We start from the raw sequence: 18392 nt of genomic DNA, 5'->3' as shown, positions 1-18392 counted from the left end.
TTCAACTAACTTTGCTACCTTTTTGATGACCAGAGCAAAGTGACCAGTTTTTTTAAAAAATTAACTACATGATACAAAATGCTTGGCAACAGGTTCAATAAAGCGTTTGCTAAATTAAAAATGACAAGTGTAAAGTAATCAACAACTCCTACAAATATGATTAAGATTCAGATAGCAAGAGTCTAAATATACTCATTCTACACACACACACACACACACACACACACACACACACACACACACACACGAGTACAAGTGCATCCCAAGCAAAGATGTCCACAATACATATATGGAAGAGACAGGATAATAGGTCACCAATAAAAGTACAACACAAACATGAGTGCTAAATTTTCTTTATGGGGCTTTGGATTACAAAAAAAAAAGTATATACAGTATAATTTAAGGATGGACATTTTTGTCATAGTGACATATAAACTACACTAAAAGAAAAATCTACAAGAATCTAAATAGGGCTTAGCATATACTCTACACTTATTACTTCTTAAACATAAAATTGTCACGCCTAGGGTAGCAGTATTAGTTAAAGGAAGGAATGAACACACAACACAGAATTTAAGGAAAGGGTTTCCTCTAGATTTGGGATAAAACGGGTATATGGAGGCAAAACTAAGCTTCTGATCCATCCTCAATAGCTAGTTACCAACTTCTAAGACACTCATTCTAAGCCACTTACAGAATCTGCCCCACTACCAAGACTTCACTCAGACTGTCCAAATCACCATCTACAGATTTGTATGTACAGAGTAGAAGCTGTTGATGAATTAGGAGTAATTTGCTAATCTATATTAACCCTCATTAATCCCAGCTGTTAATGAATAATAAACAGTAATGAATGTCAGTTCTACAGCCAAACCTGCAATGGAAGTACTTACTGCACTCTAGAAATTGCTTGAGACGTTCAAATATTCCATGTAAAAAACCCTAGAAAAGAATATATTTTAAAATCTCAATGTATTCTGTTGTAAACATAACCTTATGCTTTTTGTCAAGGTTACTAAAACACACAGCACATAGTTTTTGTACAAGTACCTGAGAGAGCTAGGTGTGGTCAAATATGCCTACAAGCCCAACATGCTAGAGACTGAAGGAGAAGGATCATGAACACAACAAACTCAAGACCTACACATGCTGGGCAAGTACTGTATCACTAAGTTACATTTCTAGACCTTCTTATTTTGAGATACAGTCTTGCTAAGTTACCCTATCTAGCCTCAAACTTGTAGTCTTCCTGTCAGAACATACCAAGAAAATGATATTACAGATGTGAATCATGCTCAGTAACAATGCATCATCATAAGCAAATCTTCAACAGGAATATAATAATGAATTTTTTCAATATTTTTTAGGAGACCCTAACTCAATGTACTACTTCCCTCAACTCCATGCAGCCCCTAAAATATCCCCAGAGAACATGTAAACTGAGCTAAACTCATCCTAAAAACCAATTTATATTTAAGCAGAAATCACATAGCTATACACTTTTGTACAGAAGAAACAAGAGATGCTATATATCAACAGGGAATTTATGGTACAACTGTAGTCCGAATGAAAATGGTCCCAACAGTCTTACTGAGTGTTTGGTTTCCAGTTGGTGGGGTGTTTAGAAGGATAAGGAGGTACAGTCTTGATGGAGGAGGTGCGTCACTGGGGGTGGGCTTTGGAGGTTTCAAAAGCCCATGCCAGGCCCAGTCAACTCTCCCTCAACTGCTGCCTACAATTCAGGATGTAAGCTCTCAGCTACTGCTGCTTCAGCACCATCCATCCATGCCTGCCTGCCTGCCTCTATGTTTCCTGCTGCAATAATCATGGGCTACCCCTCAGACACCGTAAGTAAGCCCCCAATTAAATGTTTTCTTTTATAAGCTGCCTTGATCGTGGTGTCTCTTCATAGCAATAGAATAGGAACTAAGATAACAACCTATATGGGCTTGTATAAGGTTGTTCACACACACATATTGTTTATACACAGTTAGTCTGTGGGTTGTAGTGGTTTGAATGAGAATAGCCCCCCCATAAATTATATGTTTAAATATTTGGTCCTCAGCTAGTGGGACTGTTTGGGAAGGATTAGAAAGTGTGCTCTTGTTGGAGGACGTGTGTTACTGGGGGCCAAATTTGAAATTTCAAAAGACCTATGCCATTCCCAGTATCCTCTCTGCCTCCTGCTTGCAGATCTCGATGTGAACTCTCAGCTGCTCCTGTCAAAAAAATCTTTGCTCCACCATGGACTCTAACTCATAAGCCCAATTAAATGCTTTGGTTGCCTTGGTTATGGTGTTTGATCTCCTGTCAACATGCCTTTGCTCCATCTTGGACTCTAACCTTCTGAAACCATAATCCCAATTAAATACTTTCTTTTATGAGTTGCTTTGGTCATGGTGTTTAATCACAGCAAAAGAATGTAAGACAGGGGTTTTCATTTTGCAGTGCTAGGAGTCTAACACAGGACCTCATATATGTGAAGGCAAGTACCTTATAACTAACTATATCTAAGGCTCATGTATTTATTTATCAAACTTCTTGTAAAGATGTGTTACTGTTATAAAGAGAAAAATATTTCATTTTTAAGTATATAAAAACAAAGAAAAAGACTTAACTGACAATTTGGAATGCACCTAATAATGTTAAAACAGCATTCAAATTCACAGGAACTCACTTTAACTTAAATTCAAATTAACCCTGTCATTATATCTGACAAATTGAAAAACATCCTAGGTCCATTTCCCCTCCTTTATATAACAGCCACTTTAATATGGTGAAAGCAGACAACTACAAAATTCACTATAACATACAGGAAATGGTAAAAGCCACAATAAGACCTAGATGGCCACTTAATTAAAAACTGTTCCAAATCAATGCCAGATAAAAAGAGTATGCTGTAAGGCAGTCAGAAAAACATCACTTTCCCAAGGTCACTTGTCATAATCCTTTCTGTTTCTTACCATCACCTCCATGTTCTTATGAGGTTCCACAAATCCATTCACAGTTAACTTACGCAGCACTGAAAAGCAAAGAAAGTTCCATTTGAACTGTACTTCTTCAAACTATATTCTATTACAACCATAATTATAATGAGTCTGAGTAACAAAACTCAATCAAGTCAAAGATGATTGTCTTCTCACTTAGTAGACACGGACAGACAACCCCTAGTCTTGTGGGTGAGTACTACGCCTAGTTCTCCTGAACAAAATAAGCAATGTTTGTTCTCACATGTAGCTATACTATACATATAACTGTCAGTCAGACTTATTTTGAAATTGAGGGTAATTAATTCTTAGACATTTTAAGATACAACTAAAACCTTCAAATTCAGGCTATATGAAAATACAGTTGTCTCCTAAAACTGATTTAAAACTAAATTCTTTCTATATCTGGAACAGACTAGAGTGCTTAATTTTTTTTAATAATTTATTTTTATTTCATGTGCATTGGTGTTTTGTCTGTGTGAGGGTGTCAGATACCCTAGAACTGGAGTTACAGACAGTTGTGAGCTGCCATGTGGGTGCTGGGAATTGAACCCAGGTCCTCTGTAGGAGAAGTCAGTGCTCTTTAAACACTGAGCCATTTCTCCAGCCCCAGAGTGCTTAATTTAAGTATTATATCTTATGGTAACTAAAATCCTTGTGCACAGAGACAATTAAGGTAATAGATTTTAAGTCAGAGCTAGGTTTAAGTCTTTTCTTCAGTATCTGTATTACTCAGAGCAATTTTTCTATATCCACTTTCCTCATGGAAAATGTGGTTACTACAACTGACTTCGTACTTAACTAAAGGGTTCAAGAGTGTAATATATGTAAAACAGCACAATTCCACAACAAGTATGATAACATGAGACAACCTGGAAGAAGGAAGAACGTAGGGCCTCTTGAATACCAGGCAAACACACTAACGTTGGGCCTCATCCCAGCCGAAGACAAAAATTAAAGCCACTTCATTAAATAAGCATTGCTATCTCTATTACTAAATAATTATCTATTAGTGCTCATGAACCCAAAGACCAGAGTATTGAAATTAAATTTAGGCTGTGTGTGGTAGTGTACATCTTTAATCCCAGAAGTCCGGAAGCAGAGGAAGTCAGATCTCTGTGAGTTCAAGACCAGCCTGGGTAAACCTATATACTGAGTTCCAGGTCAGCCTATGTTTAAAAAAAAAAAAATTAAGCATATGACTATCTACAACTCAACTTCTTAAAATGTGGATAGTCCTTTAAAACCATTCACATATTTGTCCACAGACCTCACCAAGATGGACCCACAGTTTGGGGGTTGTGCAGACACTGTCTAGTTAATTTGCGTAAATGATGCCCTCAGACAGTGCCAAGAGTGTACAGTGAAATTCCAAGGTATGGTGCTGAGCATAATTAAATATCTTATAAATAAAACTGTAAAGAATCCAAAACAGAGTTGAGAAAGAGAAAAGTATGTTCTATGAGGAAAAACAAATAAAACAAAAAAACACACAGTCTTAGCCACCATGTTTCAGGAAGAGGACTGGGTGCGGGGTGATAATAAATGGACAAATGTGTGGGTCAGAAGGTAAAAGAAGCGCGGGCTACATTCAGTAAGATAAGTAATTGGCTCATGGAAGGTAAAATGGAAATGATGCTACAAGAATGATCACAAATATGGTACAGGAAAGCATAGGCCAAAATAGCATCCCTACCACCATCTATTAAATTCCAGGCAAGCCTGAGGCACAAACGTCAAAGATCAAGTTTAAGGAAAAGAGACTTGAGAGACACCATTGAACCAAGCATGTAGGACTGGAACCTTAACAGGCCAATGGTAAAAGTAGGGCCCAGAATGAGAAGTAAGGGAAAATAGAAGTACATGAAAGAAGCATGCTTGGGGACTGAAACCATAGTAACGTACAATTCATCCATTTGAAATGACTTGGTATTTTGATAAGTTTCTTAGAAAAGAAAAAAAGCTCTCTAGTTCTTATCTTAAAGAGAAATCAACCCATTTCCCAAGTGCACCCGAGAAAGAAATCTGTCCAGAGCAACTACCTGGCAACTGTGTTGAAGCATGGCATTTCAAAGATGAACTCATCTAATTTAACAATACCTTTTAAAGATAGTAGTGTTCGTTCTAGTGAACTAAGAACTGCAGATTCATTGCCAGAAGAAACCTGCTGCAGGAATGTGTCCGTATGATGATTCCACAGAGAACAGGCAAAATTATAAATTCCAGAAGCTAACTGCAAGAAAAAGCATCAAGTTTGTACACGTCACTTGTTTTAATAATAAATTACAACTACAAAGCAATTACATTGTAGTCTTACAACAAAAAAAACATCTTTAGTGAGGTTTGAAAGAGTTAAAAAGTATTTATGGTGATGCTTTTCAAAGATTATTAACTACAATACATAGTAATGATTAGTGTTCTCTGGCTAATTGCTTTGAACACATACACAGAGACACATACCTAAAGAATCAGTCTCTGAAAACAATATTTATCCCAATGATACCTATATTTACAGACTGGTGATTACTTTGGCTTTTCTTTTGCACTCTAGTACTAAGGGATTGAAAACAATCATTTATGGACCATCACTCAGTATGTCACACATGTTGATACACTATGCTAGACTATCAAGTCAGTCTGACTTTCTGTGCTCCTCCTCCAGTTCTGCCCATAGTATTTAAAACTAGAAACATACAAACCACATGACTTCAGACTATGTTCCTAACCTATACCAATGGTTAAAAAATGACCAAAGGGCTGGGAAATGACTCGTTTCTATAGCACCTGCCTAGCATGCTTGAGACCCCCGTTGCTATCCTCGGCACAAAAGGAAGGGAAGGAAGGAAACACCAGACGCCTTGGTTGAGAACACAGTCAGCCTCCACCTCCTTGTGTGAAGCGCTGAAGCACCAACTAGTGGTATCTTCAGTTTTTCCCACGTACATATAGCACACATACAGCAGTGGCACATGACTATAATCCTGGCACTTGGAAGGCTGAGGCAAGGGGACTGCCAGAAGTTTAAGGTCAGCCTGAGATAGTCTTTTAAAAAAGTAACATACAAATGTAATTTGGAACAAGTTCAAATAGTCACAGGACCTTTTTCTCTCCATTACTACCATGTGCTAAACTCACTAGAAAATGAAAAATTGATGGTGATAAGCATTCTTTAGTTCTTCAAAACAAAATAAGATTAAGAAGTCAGCCGGGCGGTGGTAGCGCATACACCTTTAATCCCAGCACATGGGAAGCAGAGCCAAGAGGATCTCTATGAGTTCGAGGCCAGCCTGGGCTACCAAATGAGTTCCAGGAAAGGCACAAAGCTACGCAGAAAGACTGTCTGGGGGGGGGGGGGGGGGGGGGGGGGGGGACGGGACACACAAAAAGATTAAGAAGTCTAGCCTGGTAGAGTGACATTCATCTATAAAATCAGTACCAGGGAGGCTGAGGCAGGAGAATCACAGGCCAGCCTGTTGTACACACCAAGACCCCATCTCAAAAAAACAAACAAAAGAAGTCCAATTTAAAACATGATTAAAGTAGGCGAATTGGTGTACACTGTAACTTCAGTACTTGTGAGACTAAGGAAAAGAGAATCTCACACTTGAGGCCAGGCTGAGTTACACACTGAAACCCTGTCATTAATAAAAAATTAATGTAAGATCAAGCTTGAAAAGAGAGTTAACCACATAGAAACTACAATTTGCTCAAGAAGGCAAATGTGAAGAAAAAATCAGGACCCCTGAATGACCAATACATTTCAAACCCATGTCAGATTTATGTTAAGTGTTTTATAACAATGATAGCAAAATAACAAGATGACCTTAACTGTTACAATTTTTAAGCATTATTTCTGGTACCGGGATGTGGTGGTTTGAACAGGAATGCCTGAGGACTACACAGAGAAATCCTGTCTTGAAAATCAAAAAGAGAGAGAAGAGAGAGGAGAGGGAGGGAGGGAGGGAGGGAGAGGGGGGAAGGGGAGAGAGGGGGAGGGGGAGAGAAGGAGAGAGAGAGAGAGAGAGAGAGAGAGAGAGAGAGAGAGAGGGAGGGAGGGAGGGAGGGAGGAAGGGAGGGAGGGAGGGAGGGAGGGAATGGCTCCCCTAGGCTCACAGATTTGAAAATGCTTGGTCACTAGGGAGTGCCACATTTAGGAGGTGTGGCCTTGTTGGAGGAAGTGTGTCACTTGGGGTGTGGACTTTGAGGTTTCAAATGATCAAGCTGGGCCCAGTGTTTCTCTATCTCTTCCTGCTGCCTGCCAACTCAGATGTAGAACTCCCGGCTCCTTTTCCAGTGCCCATACTTCCTGACTTCTGAACCTATAAGCTAGTCCCAATTAAATGTTTTCCTTTATAAGAGTTGCTGTGATTACGGTATCTCTTCACAGCAATAGAAACCTTAACTAAGACACAGGAAAATATTACCAAAATCTACTATCTGCACACAGAGTACAAATTACATTAAATCTAAGAGCCTCTCCACTCATTTCCCAAAGTCTAAATAAGGTATACTAATCAAAAGATTAGGATAAAAGGAACATTTTCTTCATGGTTGAAACAAAGTCATCAAAGTAAAATTTTGCTTGTTCCACAAAACCTTTTACATTTAAAATGTAATTCTAAAAACATGTATAAGAAAGTTTGGTAATTCAGACAATCATAAGAATAGTTAACTTAGGAGGAGGAGGAAAGAGGATCAGGAGTTCAAGTCCAGTCTCAGCTACACAGTAAGTTTGATGGAAGCCTGGGTACCTGAGTCCTTGTCTCAAAAAACAAAAGGGAGTTTGTGAGAAGGTCCAGCAAGCTGGATCCCTGGAACCCACATAAAATAAGAGAAAAATCAAATTCAAAATGTTGTCCTCTGACCTTTACTTGCACACTGTAGCAAATTCATGTCTGCACACATCACACACACATACATAATAAAAATGCAGTAAAAGTTATAGATATTGCCCAGGCAGCGTGGTGCACACCTTTAATCCCAGCACTCTGGAGGCAGAGGAAGGTGGATCTCTGTGAATTCTAGGCCAGTCTGTCTACATAGTGAGTTTCAGGGCAGGCAGGGCTACAGAGAGACTCTGTCTCAAAAACAAAAACAAAAAACAGTTACAGATATTAAGATGAGTAGGGTGACAAACACTTATAATACTAGGGAGGTAAAGACAGGAGGATCAGTTGTTCAAGAACACCCGAGGCTACATAAAGCCATGTCTCAAGAGAACAACAGAAGAATTATATATATATGACAGTGGGCAAAATTGAACTTACCCATAATCCCAGGTAACTGAGAGGCTGAGATCAGAGACTCCTGAGTTCCAATCCAGCCTGAGCAACACAGGGAGATACTATCTCAAAAATTTTTTAAAATATAGATATTAATGACAAATATCTTTTTTTGTTGTTTGTTATTTGAGACAAAGTTTCTCTGTGTTGCTCTTATTGTCCTGGAACTCACTCTGTACACCAGGCTGGCCTCAAACTCAAGAGATCCATCCGCCTCTGCCTCCAGAGTGCTGTCATTAAAGGTGTATGCCACCACCACTTAGCAATGACAAAGATCTTATCTATTAATTCTTCTCTCTCTTTTTTCCTCAATTTTTCTTTTTTGCATTCTTCCCTTTTTCTACTCCTAAAATTTATTATTATATTAGTAAAAGTTACCATTATTTCAATATAAAAACTATGTGAGCAACATGTTTTGCATACATCAAGTATTTCTGAATGAGGGCAATATACCACTTTGGACAGAAATAAATGAACAGTATGAAAATGCTGTTCTTAATATCCCTTGTTTCCTAGTCTAGATCTTGAACAAAGTACCTGAGTAAGGACATCAGACACATACTAAGGCTCCAATTTAAGTAGTTTTAAGCTAATCTACACTGCTACACAAAGAGATGATTACAGTGCAGGAGCAATCATATCACTCTTGATTAAACTCTAGTCAGGCTCTCCTAAATCCCTTTCCTAATTGGGCGTGGACTTCTAGACTTCCTGGTCTGCCTCTTCATTGTACAGTTTACGCAATGGTATAGTCAGACAAAGCCTCTCTCTCATGGACATCTCACTCACTCTCAATATCTAGTTAGGTTCCTTACCTCTACAATCCTGATGGTATCTCATCATCCTGGCCTGCCTTAAGAAGGTCAATTTCAACAGAAACTGCCCCTTATCCTGGATGTTTCCTCCTAGTAACTTCCCAGCCACTAACACCTCCCACACCGTCTCCTAATTCTTTGACTATAAACTCCCATTTTCTTACATTCAGTGTTGTGTCCAGCCTCTCGTCCCCCCTGTGACCCCTCCTCTAGTAGCACCTTCTGAATAAAATCAGTTTTACTATGACTATCTTTGACAAGTATTTCAGCCATTTTCAACCATTTTTTCATCTTACTGTAAAACAAGGGAAGACAGATTTAAGAAAGAAACCACTGACCACTATCATGTCCACACGCTATGCATAACCTTCATCTGCTCCAGAGCCATCAACTGATGTCTGCTTATAGCTCAGATGGAAAAGAGAAAGTAATGAAGAAAACCAAGTAGGAGGAATAAACCTATTTCTTCCACATTTTCTTCTAAAAAACGTACCAGGGGAAGGATATTCAGTGAAACACTACACAAATAAACTATGTGAAAACACACTCTTGAGAACTGGTTTGTCCAAACTCCAACTGGTTGGGTTTTCTTTCTAAATAGAAGACAGTGCCACCCACTGACAGTTTGGTGAGTTTAGCTGAGAAGCACACACTTAGCTCCTTTCAATATAAAACGGGAGCCATTAAAGTAAGTTTAACTTTTTTTTAGCATTTCAAGTACCCTTAAATACTCAGGCCCATTGTCCTTGGATTCCCCATTAGGAAAAGTTACAATAAAGTATTAAAGCCATGGAACTCCTAACTAATAACAATGCAACAGACTGTAAAAACCAAGACACTTTCACCTGAAACTTATCAGCAAGAAACAAGTCAGCAAGCACAGAAGGTGAGACACAAACAGGACAACTAGCTCCATCGAACAACAGCATGAAAAAGGAATAACAGAAGTGGATGCAACTCTTCTAAATTAATTACAGGATTTTCAGAGACAGTGCACTTCCTGACTCAAAGAAATCCTGAAAAAATATCTTTGAAAAAAACTAGAGAATAATTAGTCATTTTTTTTTCTTTCCTTAGATGTGATACAGTTGATGATTATAAATAAACAGGAAGATAGAAGCCAAGTACGATGGTGCATGTCTGTAATCCCAGCACTTGGAGAGCAGAGACAGGAAGATCAAGAGTTGGTCATGAGCTGAAGAGATGATGATTGCAGTAAAGAACACTTGTTGCTCTTTCAGAGGACCCATTTTTGGCCCCCAGCACACACATGGTGGCTCCTTACCATCTATAACTCAGTTTCCAGGGATCCAACATCCTCTTCTGATCTCCTTGGACGCCAGAAACACAAGTGGTATACACACATACATGTAGACAAACACTCATATGCATAAAGTAAAAATAAAAATTTTGGTGGGGGTTGGGACCACCTGACTATGCAGCTTTGGTTATCCTGGAACTTGTTATGTAGACCAGGCTGGCCTTGAACTCATAGAGATCACCCTGACTCTGCTTGGCTAAATAAATCTTAAAACAAAAAAAAAAAGAGCTAGCTGTGGAACTGGCTCTTTAATCCCAGCACTCAAGAGGTAAATACAGATGGATCTCTGTGAGCACAAGACTAGCCTGGTCTATGCAGTGAGTTCCAGGACAGCAATACTGGGGGAGAGGGGGAGAGGAGTTGATCATCCTAGACTACATAGCAAGTTTGAGGCCAGCCTAAGCTACATGAGACCCTGTCTCAAAAGGAGGTGGGGCTGGTGATAAAACATGCTAAGGACTGGTCGCCTCCAGAGGTTAAAGGTAAGTTCCTAATGCTGAAGACAATATGCACCTCAGACATAAGACCCAGAGGACTTGAGCAGGATCTGACCTGAAAGTCTCCTCCTTGAAGACTAGTTTTCATAATACAAGAAGGTATTAAACATGCATCTAAGAGAGGGAAGCAACCAATAATACTACCCAGCTGTAAGCCTATAAACCACAATGATTACCAGCATGTCGTGATAACACAGTGAAACTCATATCTTAGCAATAACCAACAGCTTCTTAACGGGACTTAAGGCTCACTCAATAGCAGGAACATTATGTCTGGCACCGGAAACCCATTGAACTGTACAGGGCTGGTGGGGTCAAAGACCTTGTATAAGAACCTACTACCACTTCATTAAACCAGCATAATTCCTAACTGCATTATAACATGTCCCCTAATGCCACATATAAGCATACTCTCACCACTACTCAAAACAACAAAAACCTCTTTGCAGCAGACAGAGATCATTACAGAAAAGCACAACTGGTCAAAAAGCAGAAAACAAGTGATCACGGGATGCCCAGCTCCCGAAGTGTAGATGGATACGTCTAGAACACAACTCTTCAACCAACACTTGGGAACCACTGCTCAAGAAGGTTGAGAAACTCTTAAGAGTCAGGGACGCAGAAACCTACAAGAGTGAGTCTCTTAGAAATTGACAGGTTAGCTACACACCCATGATTCCTCAACAATGTGGTTTGCCTAAACAAGATCTCAAAGTACACCACCAAGAGACATGCTAACGTAGCAGGAGGAAATCTCACAGGGCCCCACTCACAGACAAAAACTACAGGCAAACAAGGCTGAAAGGAGGTGAAATAGTTCTCCTCTGGAAAGAGCCCTTCAATTGGTTATCTAGTACCAAGTAGTCAGACAAAATCACATACATACAATATAATATTTGTATGTAAATAATACATACAAATAACATTAAATGACTGACTAGTTTGTGTGTAACAATTACAAAGATAAAGAGGCCATGACTTGGACAAGGAGAGAGACTGAAAAGAAGAACAGGAAGGGGGAAATGTTGTAATATTTAAATTAAAAAAAATAAAATAAAATATGCTCAGGGCAAAACAACGCTATCTTATACACGGACATGAAAGAATTTATAAAGTACCATTTATTATACTCTAAAAAGCACATGACAAAACGATATGGCAAAACTAGCAGTGATGATGACAGCTAATTTAAGCAGCTGCTACATGACAGCTCCTCTTTTTCTTCATTTCCCTCTAAGTTATAAACCTTCCATTAAATGAAATTTTAAAACTTAAAGAAAGCCAAAAATGTACATTTTTTTCAGTGATAGTAATTAAACCTAGGACCCTATAACTGCAAGCAAGCATTCCACCACTGAGCCACATGCCCAACACAAAAGGTACTATTCTAATAACTTCAAGACTACAAAGAACTTTTTTTTTTTAATTTTAGGTGTATAAGTGGTTTGCTGTGTGTATGTGCATGCCTGGCACCCTCGGAGGTCAGAGAACACTGGATCACCTGAAACTTAAGTTGTGGATGGTCGTGAGCTATGATGTGGGTGCTAGAAATTGAACCCAGGTCCTTTGCAAGAACAAGTGTTCTTAACTATTGAGCCATATTTCTAGGCCCACAACAAGAAAATTTTAAACAAACAATTTTAAAGAATCTTCTTGTTCAAAATCTCAAAGTTGCTTAGGAGACAACAGTTTTCACTGAAAATAAATCTAATTCTTTTTAAAGGTGGTTTAAAAACAAGCATTTTCAAACACGGTATGTATTTTCTTTTTTGTGTTTAGATTACATAGTTTATCATAGCATGTACCTCTGTGAATTACATACCTCAAATAAAATATAGTTAGCAGAGTTAGTAGAGTTAAAATTACATTAGGATTACTATTTCTACCATAAATTTTCTTGCTTTCAGACACTTTAGATTTTTATTTTAACTGGAGATACCATCAATTGTTTTTAAGATTTTTATTTATTATACATGCAGTGTTCTGCCTGTATGCCAGAAGAGGGCGCCACATCTTATTACAGATGGTTGGGAGCCACCTTGTGGTTGCTGGGAATTGAACTCAGGATCTTTGGAAGAACAGTCAGTGCTCTTAACGGCTGAGCCATCTCTCCAGCCAATAACATCAATTTTTATTATCCAGGTTTGTATAAAAAGGCACACTGACCTGGGCACAGTGATGCATACATTTAATCCTAGCATTTGAGAGATAGAGGCAGGAGGATCTCTGTCAGTTCCAGGCCAGGCAATACAACATTACCTCAAAAAAAAAAAAAAAAAAAAGGGCTGGAGACATGGCTCAGAGGTTAAGTGCACTGACTGCTCTTCCAGAGGTCCTGAGTTCAATTCCCAGCAACCACATGGTGGCCCACAACCATTTGTGATGAGATCTGGTGCCCTCTTCTGACCTGTAGTCATACATGCTGTATACAAAATAAATGAATCTTTAAAAAAAAAGGAAGGAAGGAAGGAGAGAAGAAAGCAAGAAAGAAAGAAAAGAAAAGAAGATTAAGAAAGAATATACTTACTGTGTCAAATCAAGCTCAATTTTGTTACTACAAAACAATTTGCTCTCACTGCTGATTTCGTAATCTGTCACTCTTAAAAAGAAATTGATCTATTTAAATATGGAGAAGGAAAAAAAAATAAAAGTCAATACTGAGAAGCAGGCAGGAATTTGAAGTACGCCCTGTATTATTTGCTAGAGCAGCTAACCCAACTATGAACTCATATTTGCACGCACCTTTAATCCCAGCACTTGGGAGGCAGAGACAGGTAGATCTCTGTGAGTTTGAGGCCAATCTGGTCTACAAAGCGAGTTCCAGGAGAGCCAGGACTACTATTACCCAGAGAAACCCTGTCTCAGGAAAAAATAAATAAATACATGGAAAACTCAAGTGCTGCTTGAAGAATCTTGTCATTCTAGTAAACATTAACAAAGGAAGAGTTTCTGTACTTCAGGTTACCAAAATAACAGGAGCGGCTGTAACCAGCACAAGTACTCTTCACAGCAGTCTTCCCACACAGCTAGCTGTAACTGAACAGCTGTCTTCTGCACATCTCTCACACAGGGCTGGATCCCTTTCTACCACCTACTACATACAGACAGTCCAGCTAATCAGTCCACAAAAAGAGGTGCTAATCAATTTTCTCCCCGAATATTTCTAGCTGTATGTAATCTTAAAAAAAAAAAAAAAAAAAAAAAAAAAACTGTTTTCATAAAATTTTGCTTTATAATTTTTTTTTTGTTTTGCTTTTTGTAGACACAGTCTTATTACATGGTCTGGCTGGCCTGGAACTCACAAGGAGGACAGGTTGGCCTCAAACTCAGAGATCCACCAGCCTCTGCCTCTCTCAGGTGCTGGGATTAAAGGCATGTGCCACCATGCTCAGCTTAAATATATCAATTTCTAAGAGCATGACTCTTCTATTATTTTTGGGGTGCTTTGTTTCTGTAGTGCTGGGAATTGAATCCAGATGCTTGTATTTGCTAAGCAAGTAAGCATTCAATTTCTGTGCTACATCCTCAACCTAATTATTCAGTTAACAGTTACTGAGCACCAACAACCATGTGTGGGTTTTCTAGGCTAATTAGCAGGACTACAACAGAAGTAACACTGCAGTGATCTGAGAAAATGAACGTCCAACACAATGTAATAAACAGTCCAGCGAGTTCAGTGTCAGATGCTAGGTAGACCTGTATTTCAGAAGCCAGAGAGGAACTAAAACCCCACTACAGGAAAGTCAACCAGAACACTTAAGAGACTGCCTAGGCTAAAAACAAATATCTGAAAATCAAAAAAATTTAAAAGCCAAAATAAATCACACTTTTACTGATGGGTAATATTTAATAAAGATTAGCTGTAACCCAGAATGTTCTACACATTTGACTTTGAGACTCTTTTCATAGAAAAGCAAGTCAAAGCTTAAAAAATTTGAAGTGGGAATAAAAGTAAGGAAAATTCAAAGAAAGACTTGAGTAGATTAAACTGACCATTACTTTAATCCTGATTATTAGAAATAAAGCAAAATCAATTGGGAGTTGTGGTGCACACCTTTAATCCCAGCACTGGGGAAACAGAGACAGGTGGTTCTCTGTGAATCTGAGGCCAGCTCTATCTACACAGTGAGTTCCAGACCAACCAGGGCTACAAAATGAGGCCCTGTAGGGGAGGTGGCTCAGTAGTTAAGAGAACTTGTTCTTGGAGAGAACCCAGGTTCAATTTTCATAGCCCACATGGTGGTTCACAACCATCTGTTAACCATAATTCCAATGTATTTGATGTCCAATTCTGACTTCCAAGAACATCAGGCACACATACGGTGTACATACATACATGTAGGCAAAACATTCATACATATACAATGAAAATAAATATTTTTGTTGTTGTTGTTTTTTTGGTTTTTCAAGACAGGGTTTCTCTGTGTAGTTTTGGTGCCTTTCCTAGATCTCACTCTGTAGAACAGGCTGGCCTTGATCCGCCTGGCTTTGCCTCCCAAGTGCTGAGATTAAAGGCATGTGCCACTGAGGCTGGAGAAAATAAATCTCAAATGGCTGAAAGGCATTTAAGGAAATGCTCAGCATGCTTAGTCATCAGAGAAATGCAAATCAAAACGACTCTGAGATACCACCTTACACCTGTCAGGCTATGATCAAAAATACAAATGACAGTCTATGTTGGAGAGGATGAGGAGCAAAGAGAACACTCCTCTACTGTTGGTGGGAGTGCAAGCTTGTACAACCACTGTGGAAATCAGTATGGCGGTTTCTCAGAAAATTGGGAATTGATCTACCTCAAGACCTAGCTATACTACTCTAGGGCATATACCCAAGGAATGCTCAATCATACCACAAAGATACATGCTCAGCTATGTTCATAGCAGCATTAGTCATAATAGCCAGAACCTGGAAACAACCTAGATGCCCATCAACTGAAGAATGGATTAAGAAAATGTGGTACATATACACAATGGAGTACTACTCAGCAGATAAAATGACATCATAAAATTTGCAGGCAAATGGATGGAACTAGAAAATATCATCCTGAGTGAGGTAACCTAGACTCAGAAGGACAAACATGGTATGTACTCACTCATAAGTGGACTAGACATAAAGACTGCAACCCACAGATCCAGGGAGGCTACCTAGCAGGGGGAACCCTAGGACGACTGATGCTTATAATAATAAGTTTTGGTTTGGCCCAATCACTGGGCAAGATTTAGTGAAACATTTCACTATTAGGATAAGAATTTGTACTGTATCAAGCTGATGAAAGAAAATGCTGGCTGTACTTTCAGGAGAGGAGGCTAAAATCTTTTTAGATTATGGATTAGCCTATAGAAAAATGTCTGCCGTAAATCAGTGAAGGGAAAGATGAATAGGAATCTTACTTACACAACTTGAGTAAAACATAGCTCTCTGAACAGATGAAGCTAGGTTTCTTCTGTATCCCAGAATCTAATCAATATTGATATGTATAATTCAGCTATCATTTGGCTTAAAAGGGCTTATTGGGAAATGTTATCATTTTTACTATTTTCTACAAAGAAAATATTTTCCAGTTTCAAATGACCCTGGACTCTTGAATTATAACCTGTTTTTATGTTCAAACCATCTGTGTATTATTTCTCCTGCACTTGTACATAAAATGTTTTTACATTCAAAACAAGGACAAATACTATACATGAAATATAAAGACTTTACAAATTCATAGAGACAGAAAGATTAGACATTATCTCAAGATGGAGAAGAAAGGAATATAGAGCAATGATTTCCTAAGTACAGAACCTCCGTTTTGTATGATGGAAAAGCCCCACAAATGGACAGTAGTATCAGGACATAATATCATGAATGTAATAAATGAATACAATTAATGTAATTAATGAATATCATAAATATAGTTACTGAATGAATACTGCGAATGTAATCAATGAATACCACAAATGTAATTAATGTCATGAGTATAATAATACCATGAGTGTAATTAAAAAAATAAATAAAAGAAAAAAGTTTTAAAATAAAGTAACAACAGAAATCAAGCTAACATGATAATGAACAACGAAGTAACCAGCCCTATGATTATCAAAAAGAATTTCTCTTACACAACATTCTTAGATGAACATGACAGGGTATTTAAACCAATAGTTCATAATAAAGATAATAAAAAGGAATCCTAGCTTAAACTTTGTAAGCATTTCTATCTAGAAAGAGTAGCATGGTGTGACATGCATATAATGCTTGCATTTGGGAGGTGGAGATGCGAACAGGAGTTAAAGATCACCCTTGGCTGTTTAACATGTTTGAAGCCAGTCTGGGCTGCAGAAGAGGAAGGGGAAGTAGAAACAGAAGGGAAGAGGAAGAAAGAAGACAAGAAAAATGCCATAACCCAACATCGGTATGCCACAACCTCCAGAGTGAGGAGCCCACAAGCGTTGCTCTGAACCTCCTCCTCCGTTTCCGAGAGACTGAATCAATGTGCACTTGTTGTTGGGCAGCTGCTTCACTTTGTTTTGTTATGCTGTCTAGAGTAGTCACAACTCGAGTCTCGAGTGGTTCTGGGCCCTCAGCCAACATGTACCTGAGACTACACACACACACACACACACACACACACACACACACACACACACACACCACAGCCAACATGTACCTGAGACTACACACACACACACACACACACACACACCACTGTACCTGTCCAAAACTAATGTACAATGTACATGGGAGACAGCCCAGAACTACCTGCTTCTTTTCTCCCTATTCCCTAAGCTATCCTCAAAGAAGAGGCACTCCACTGTGCACCAAGGACAAAATAGGAGTCTTCAGGTACAAAAAGTTGGCTAGCTTTTTGTGGAAGAATAAAGGTTTTACAAAGATTCTCTTCCCTGGGATCCCTCCATTAAACTGCCCATTTTCCACAAGCTGCCAGCTCTTCAATTATTCCTTCCCATGGATAGGTTTCTCCTTTAGGAATGAATAAAGCATCTCAACTTTACAACTTTTAGAATATTTCTGGGGTGTAGCTGTGCCAAAATATCCTTGGAGAAGGTGGGAATGCGGGATGGGTTGAGGGGGTGAGCTGGGGGGTGGGAGGAGGGAGGACAGGGGAATCCATGGCTGATATGTAAAATTTAATTAATTATAAAATAAAAATATTTATTTAAAAAAAAGGAAGAGGAAAGAAAGCATGGGCGCATGTACATATACCTCTACCCAAGAACTGAAGCATGAGGACGAGCAGGTGTCAGAAGACCCACATGCTAAATAAAGCAGAAGAAACCCTCCAATCTTCCAGGGAAAAGCCCATTCCCTGGAGAAAGCCTAAGCTATACAGTACACTAAGGGGAAGGAAAAAGAATGGCACAAAACCAACAATTTCCTATAAATACTCCAGTTCTCTGAGCCCTATCATAAACTTTCTAATTATGTGTTTTTCTTAACTACCAAAGGTAAGCAAGAACACCAAAACAAACACCTTCAAATTCAGCAGT

The 18392-nt window shown here is 38.8% G+C and overlaps 1 protein-coding gene across 4 annotated transcripts in view; it reads right to left on the bottom strand.

The window, feature by feature from the left end:
• The window catches only part of Ipo11 (importin 11), a 178197-nt gene that overhangs the window by 133230 nt on the left and 26575 nt on the right, over positions 1-18392 (bottom strand). For all 4 annotated transcript variants that reach the window (XM_028884121.1, XM_028884135.1, XM_028884145.2 and 1 more), the window contains exons 6-8: positions 5088-5220; positions 2964-3022; positions 894-942 (exon numbers count right to left, since the gene is read on the bottom strand). In XM_028884121.1, the coding sequence (XP_028739954.1) occupies positions 894-942; positions 2964-3022; positions 5088-5220 (241 nt within the window). The remainder of the gene's footprint in view (positions 1-893; positions 943-2963; positions 3023-5087; positions 5221-18392) is intronic.

This window comes from Peromyscus leucopus, chromosome 11 (genome assembly GCF_004664715.2).
Source record: "Peromyscus leucopus breed LL Stock chromosome 11, UCI_PerLeu_2.1, whole genome shotgun sequence".
In the NCBI taxonomy this organism is placed as follows: domain Eukaryota; kingdom Metazoa; phylum Chordata; class Mammalia; order Rodentia; family Cricetidae; genus Peromyscus; species Peromyscus leucopus.
The sequence above is the reverse complement of the archived record's forward strand: the minus strand, read 5'-3'. Positions and strand labels throughout refer to the sequence as shown.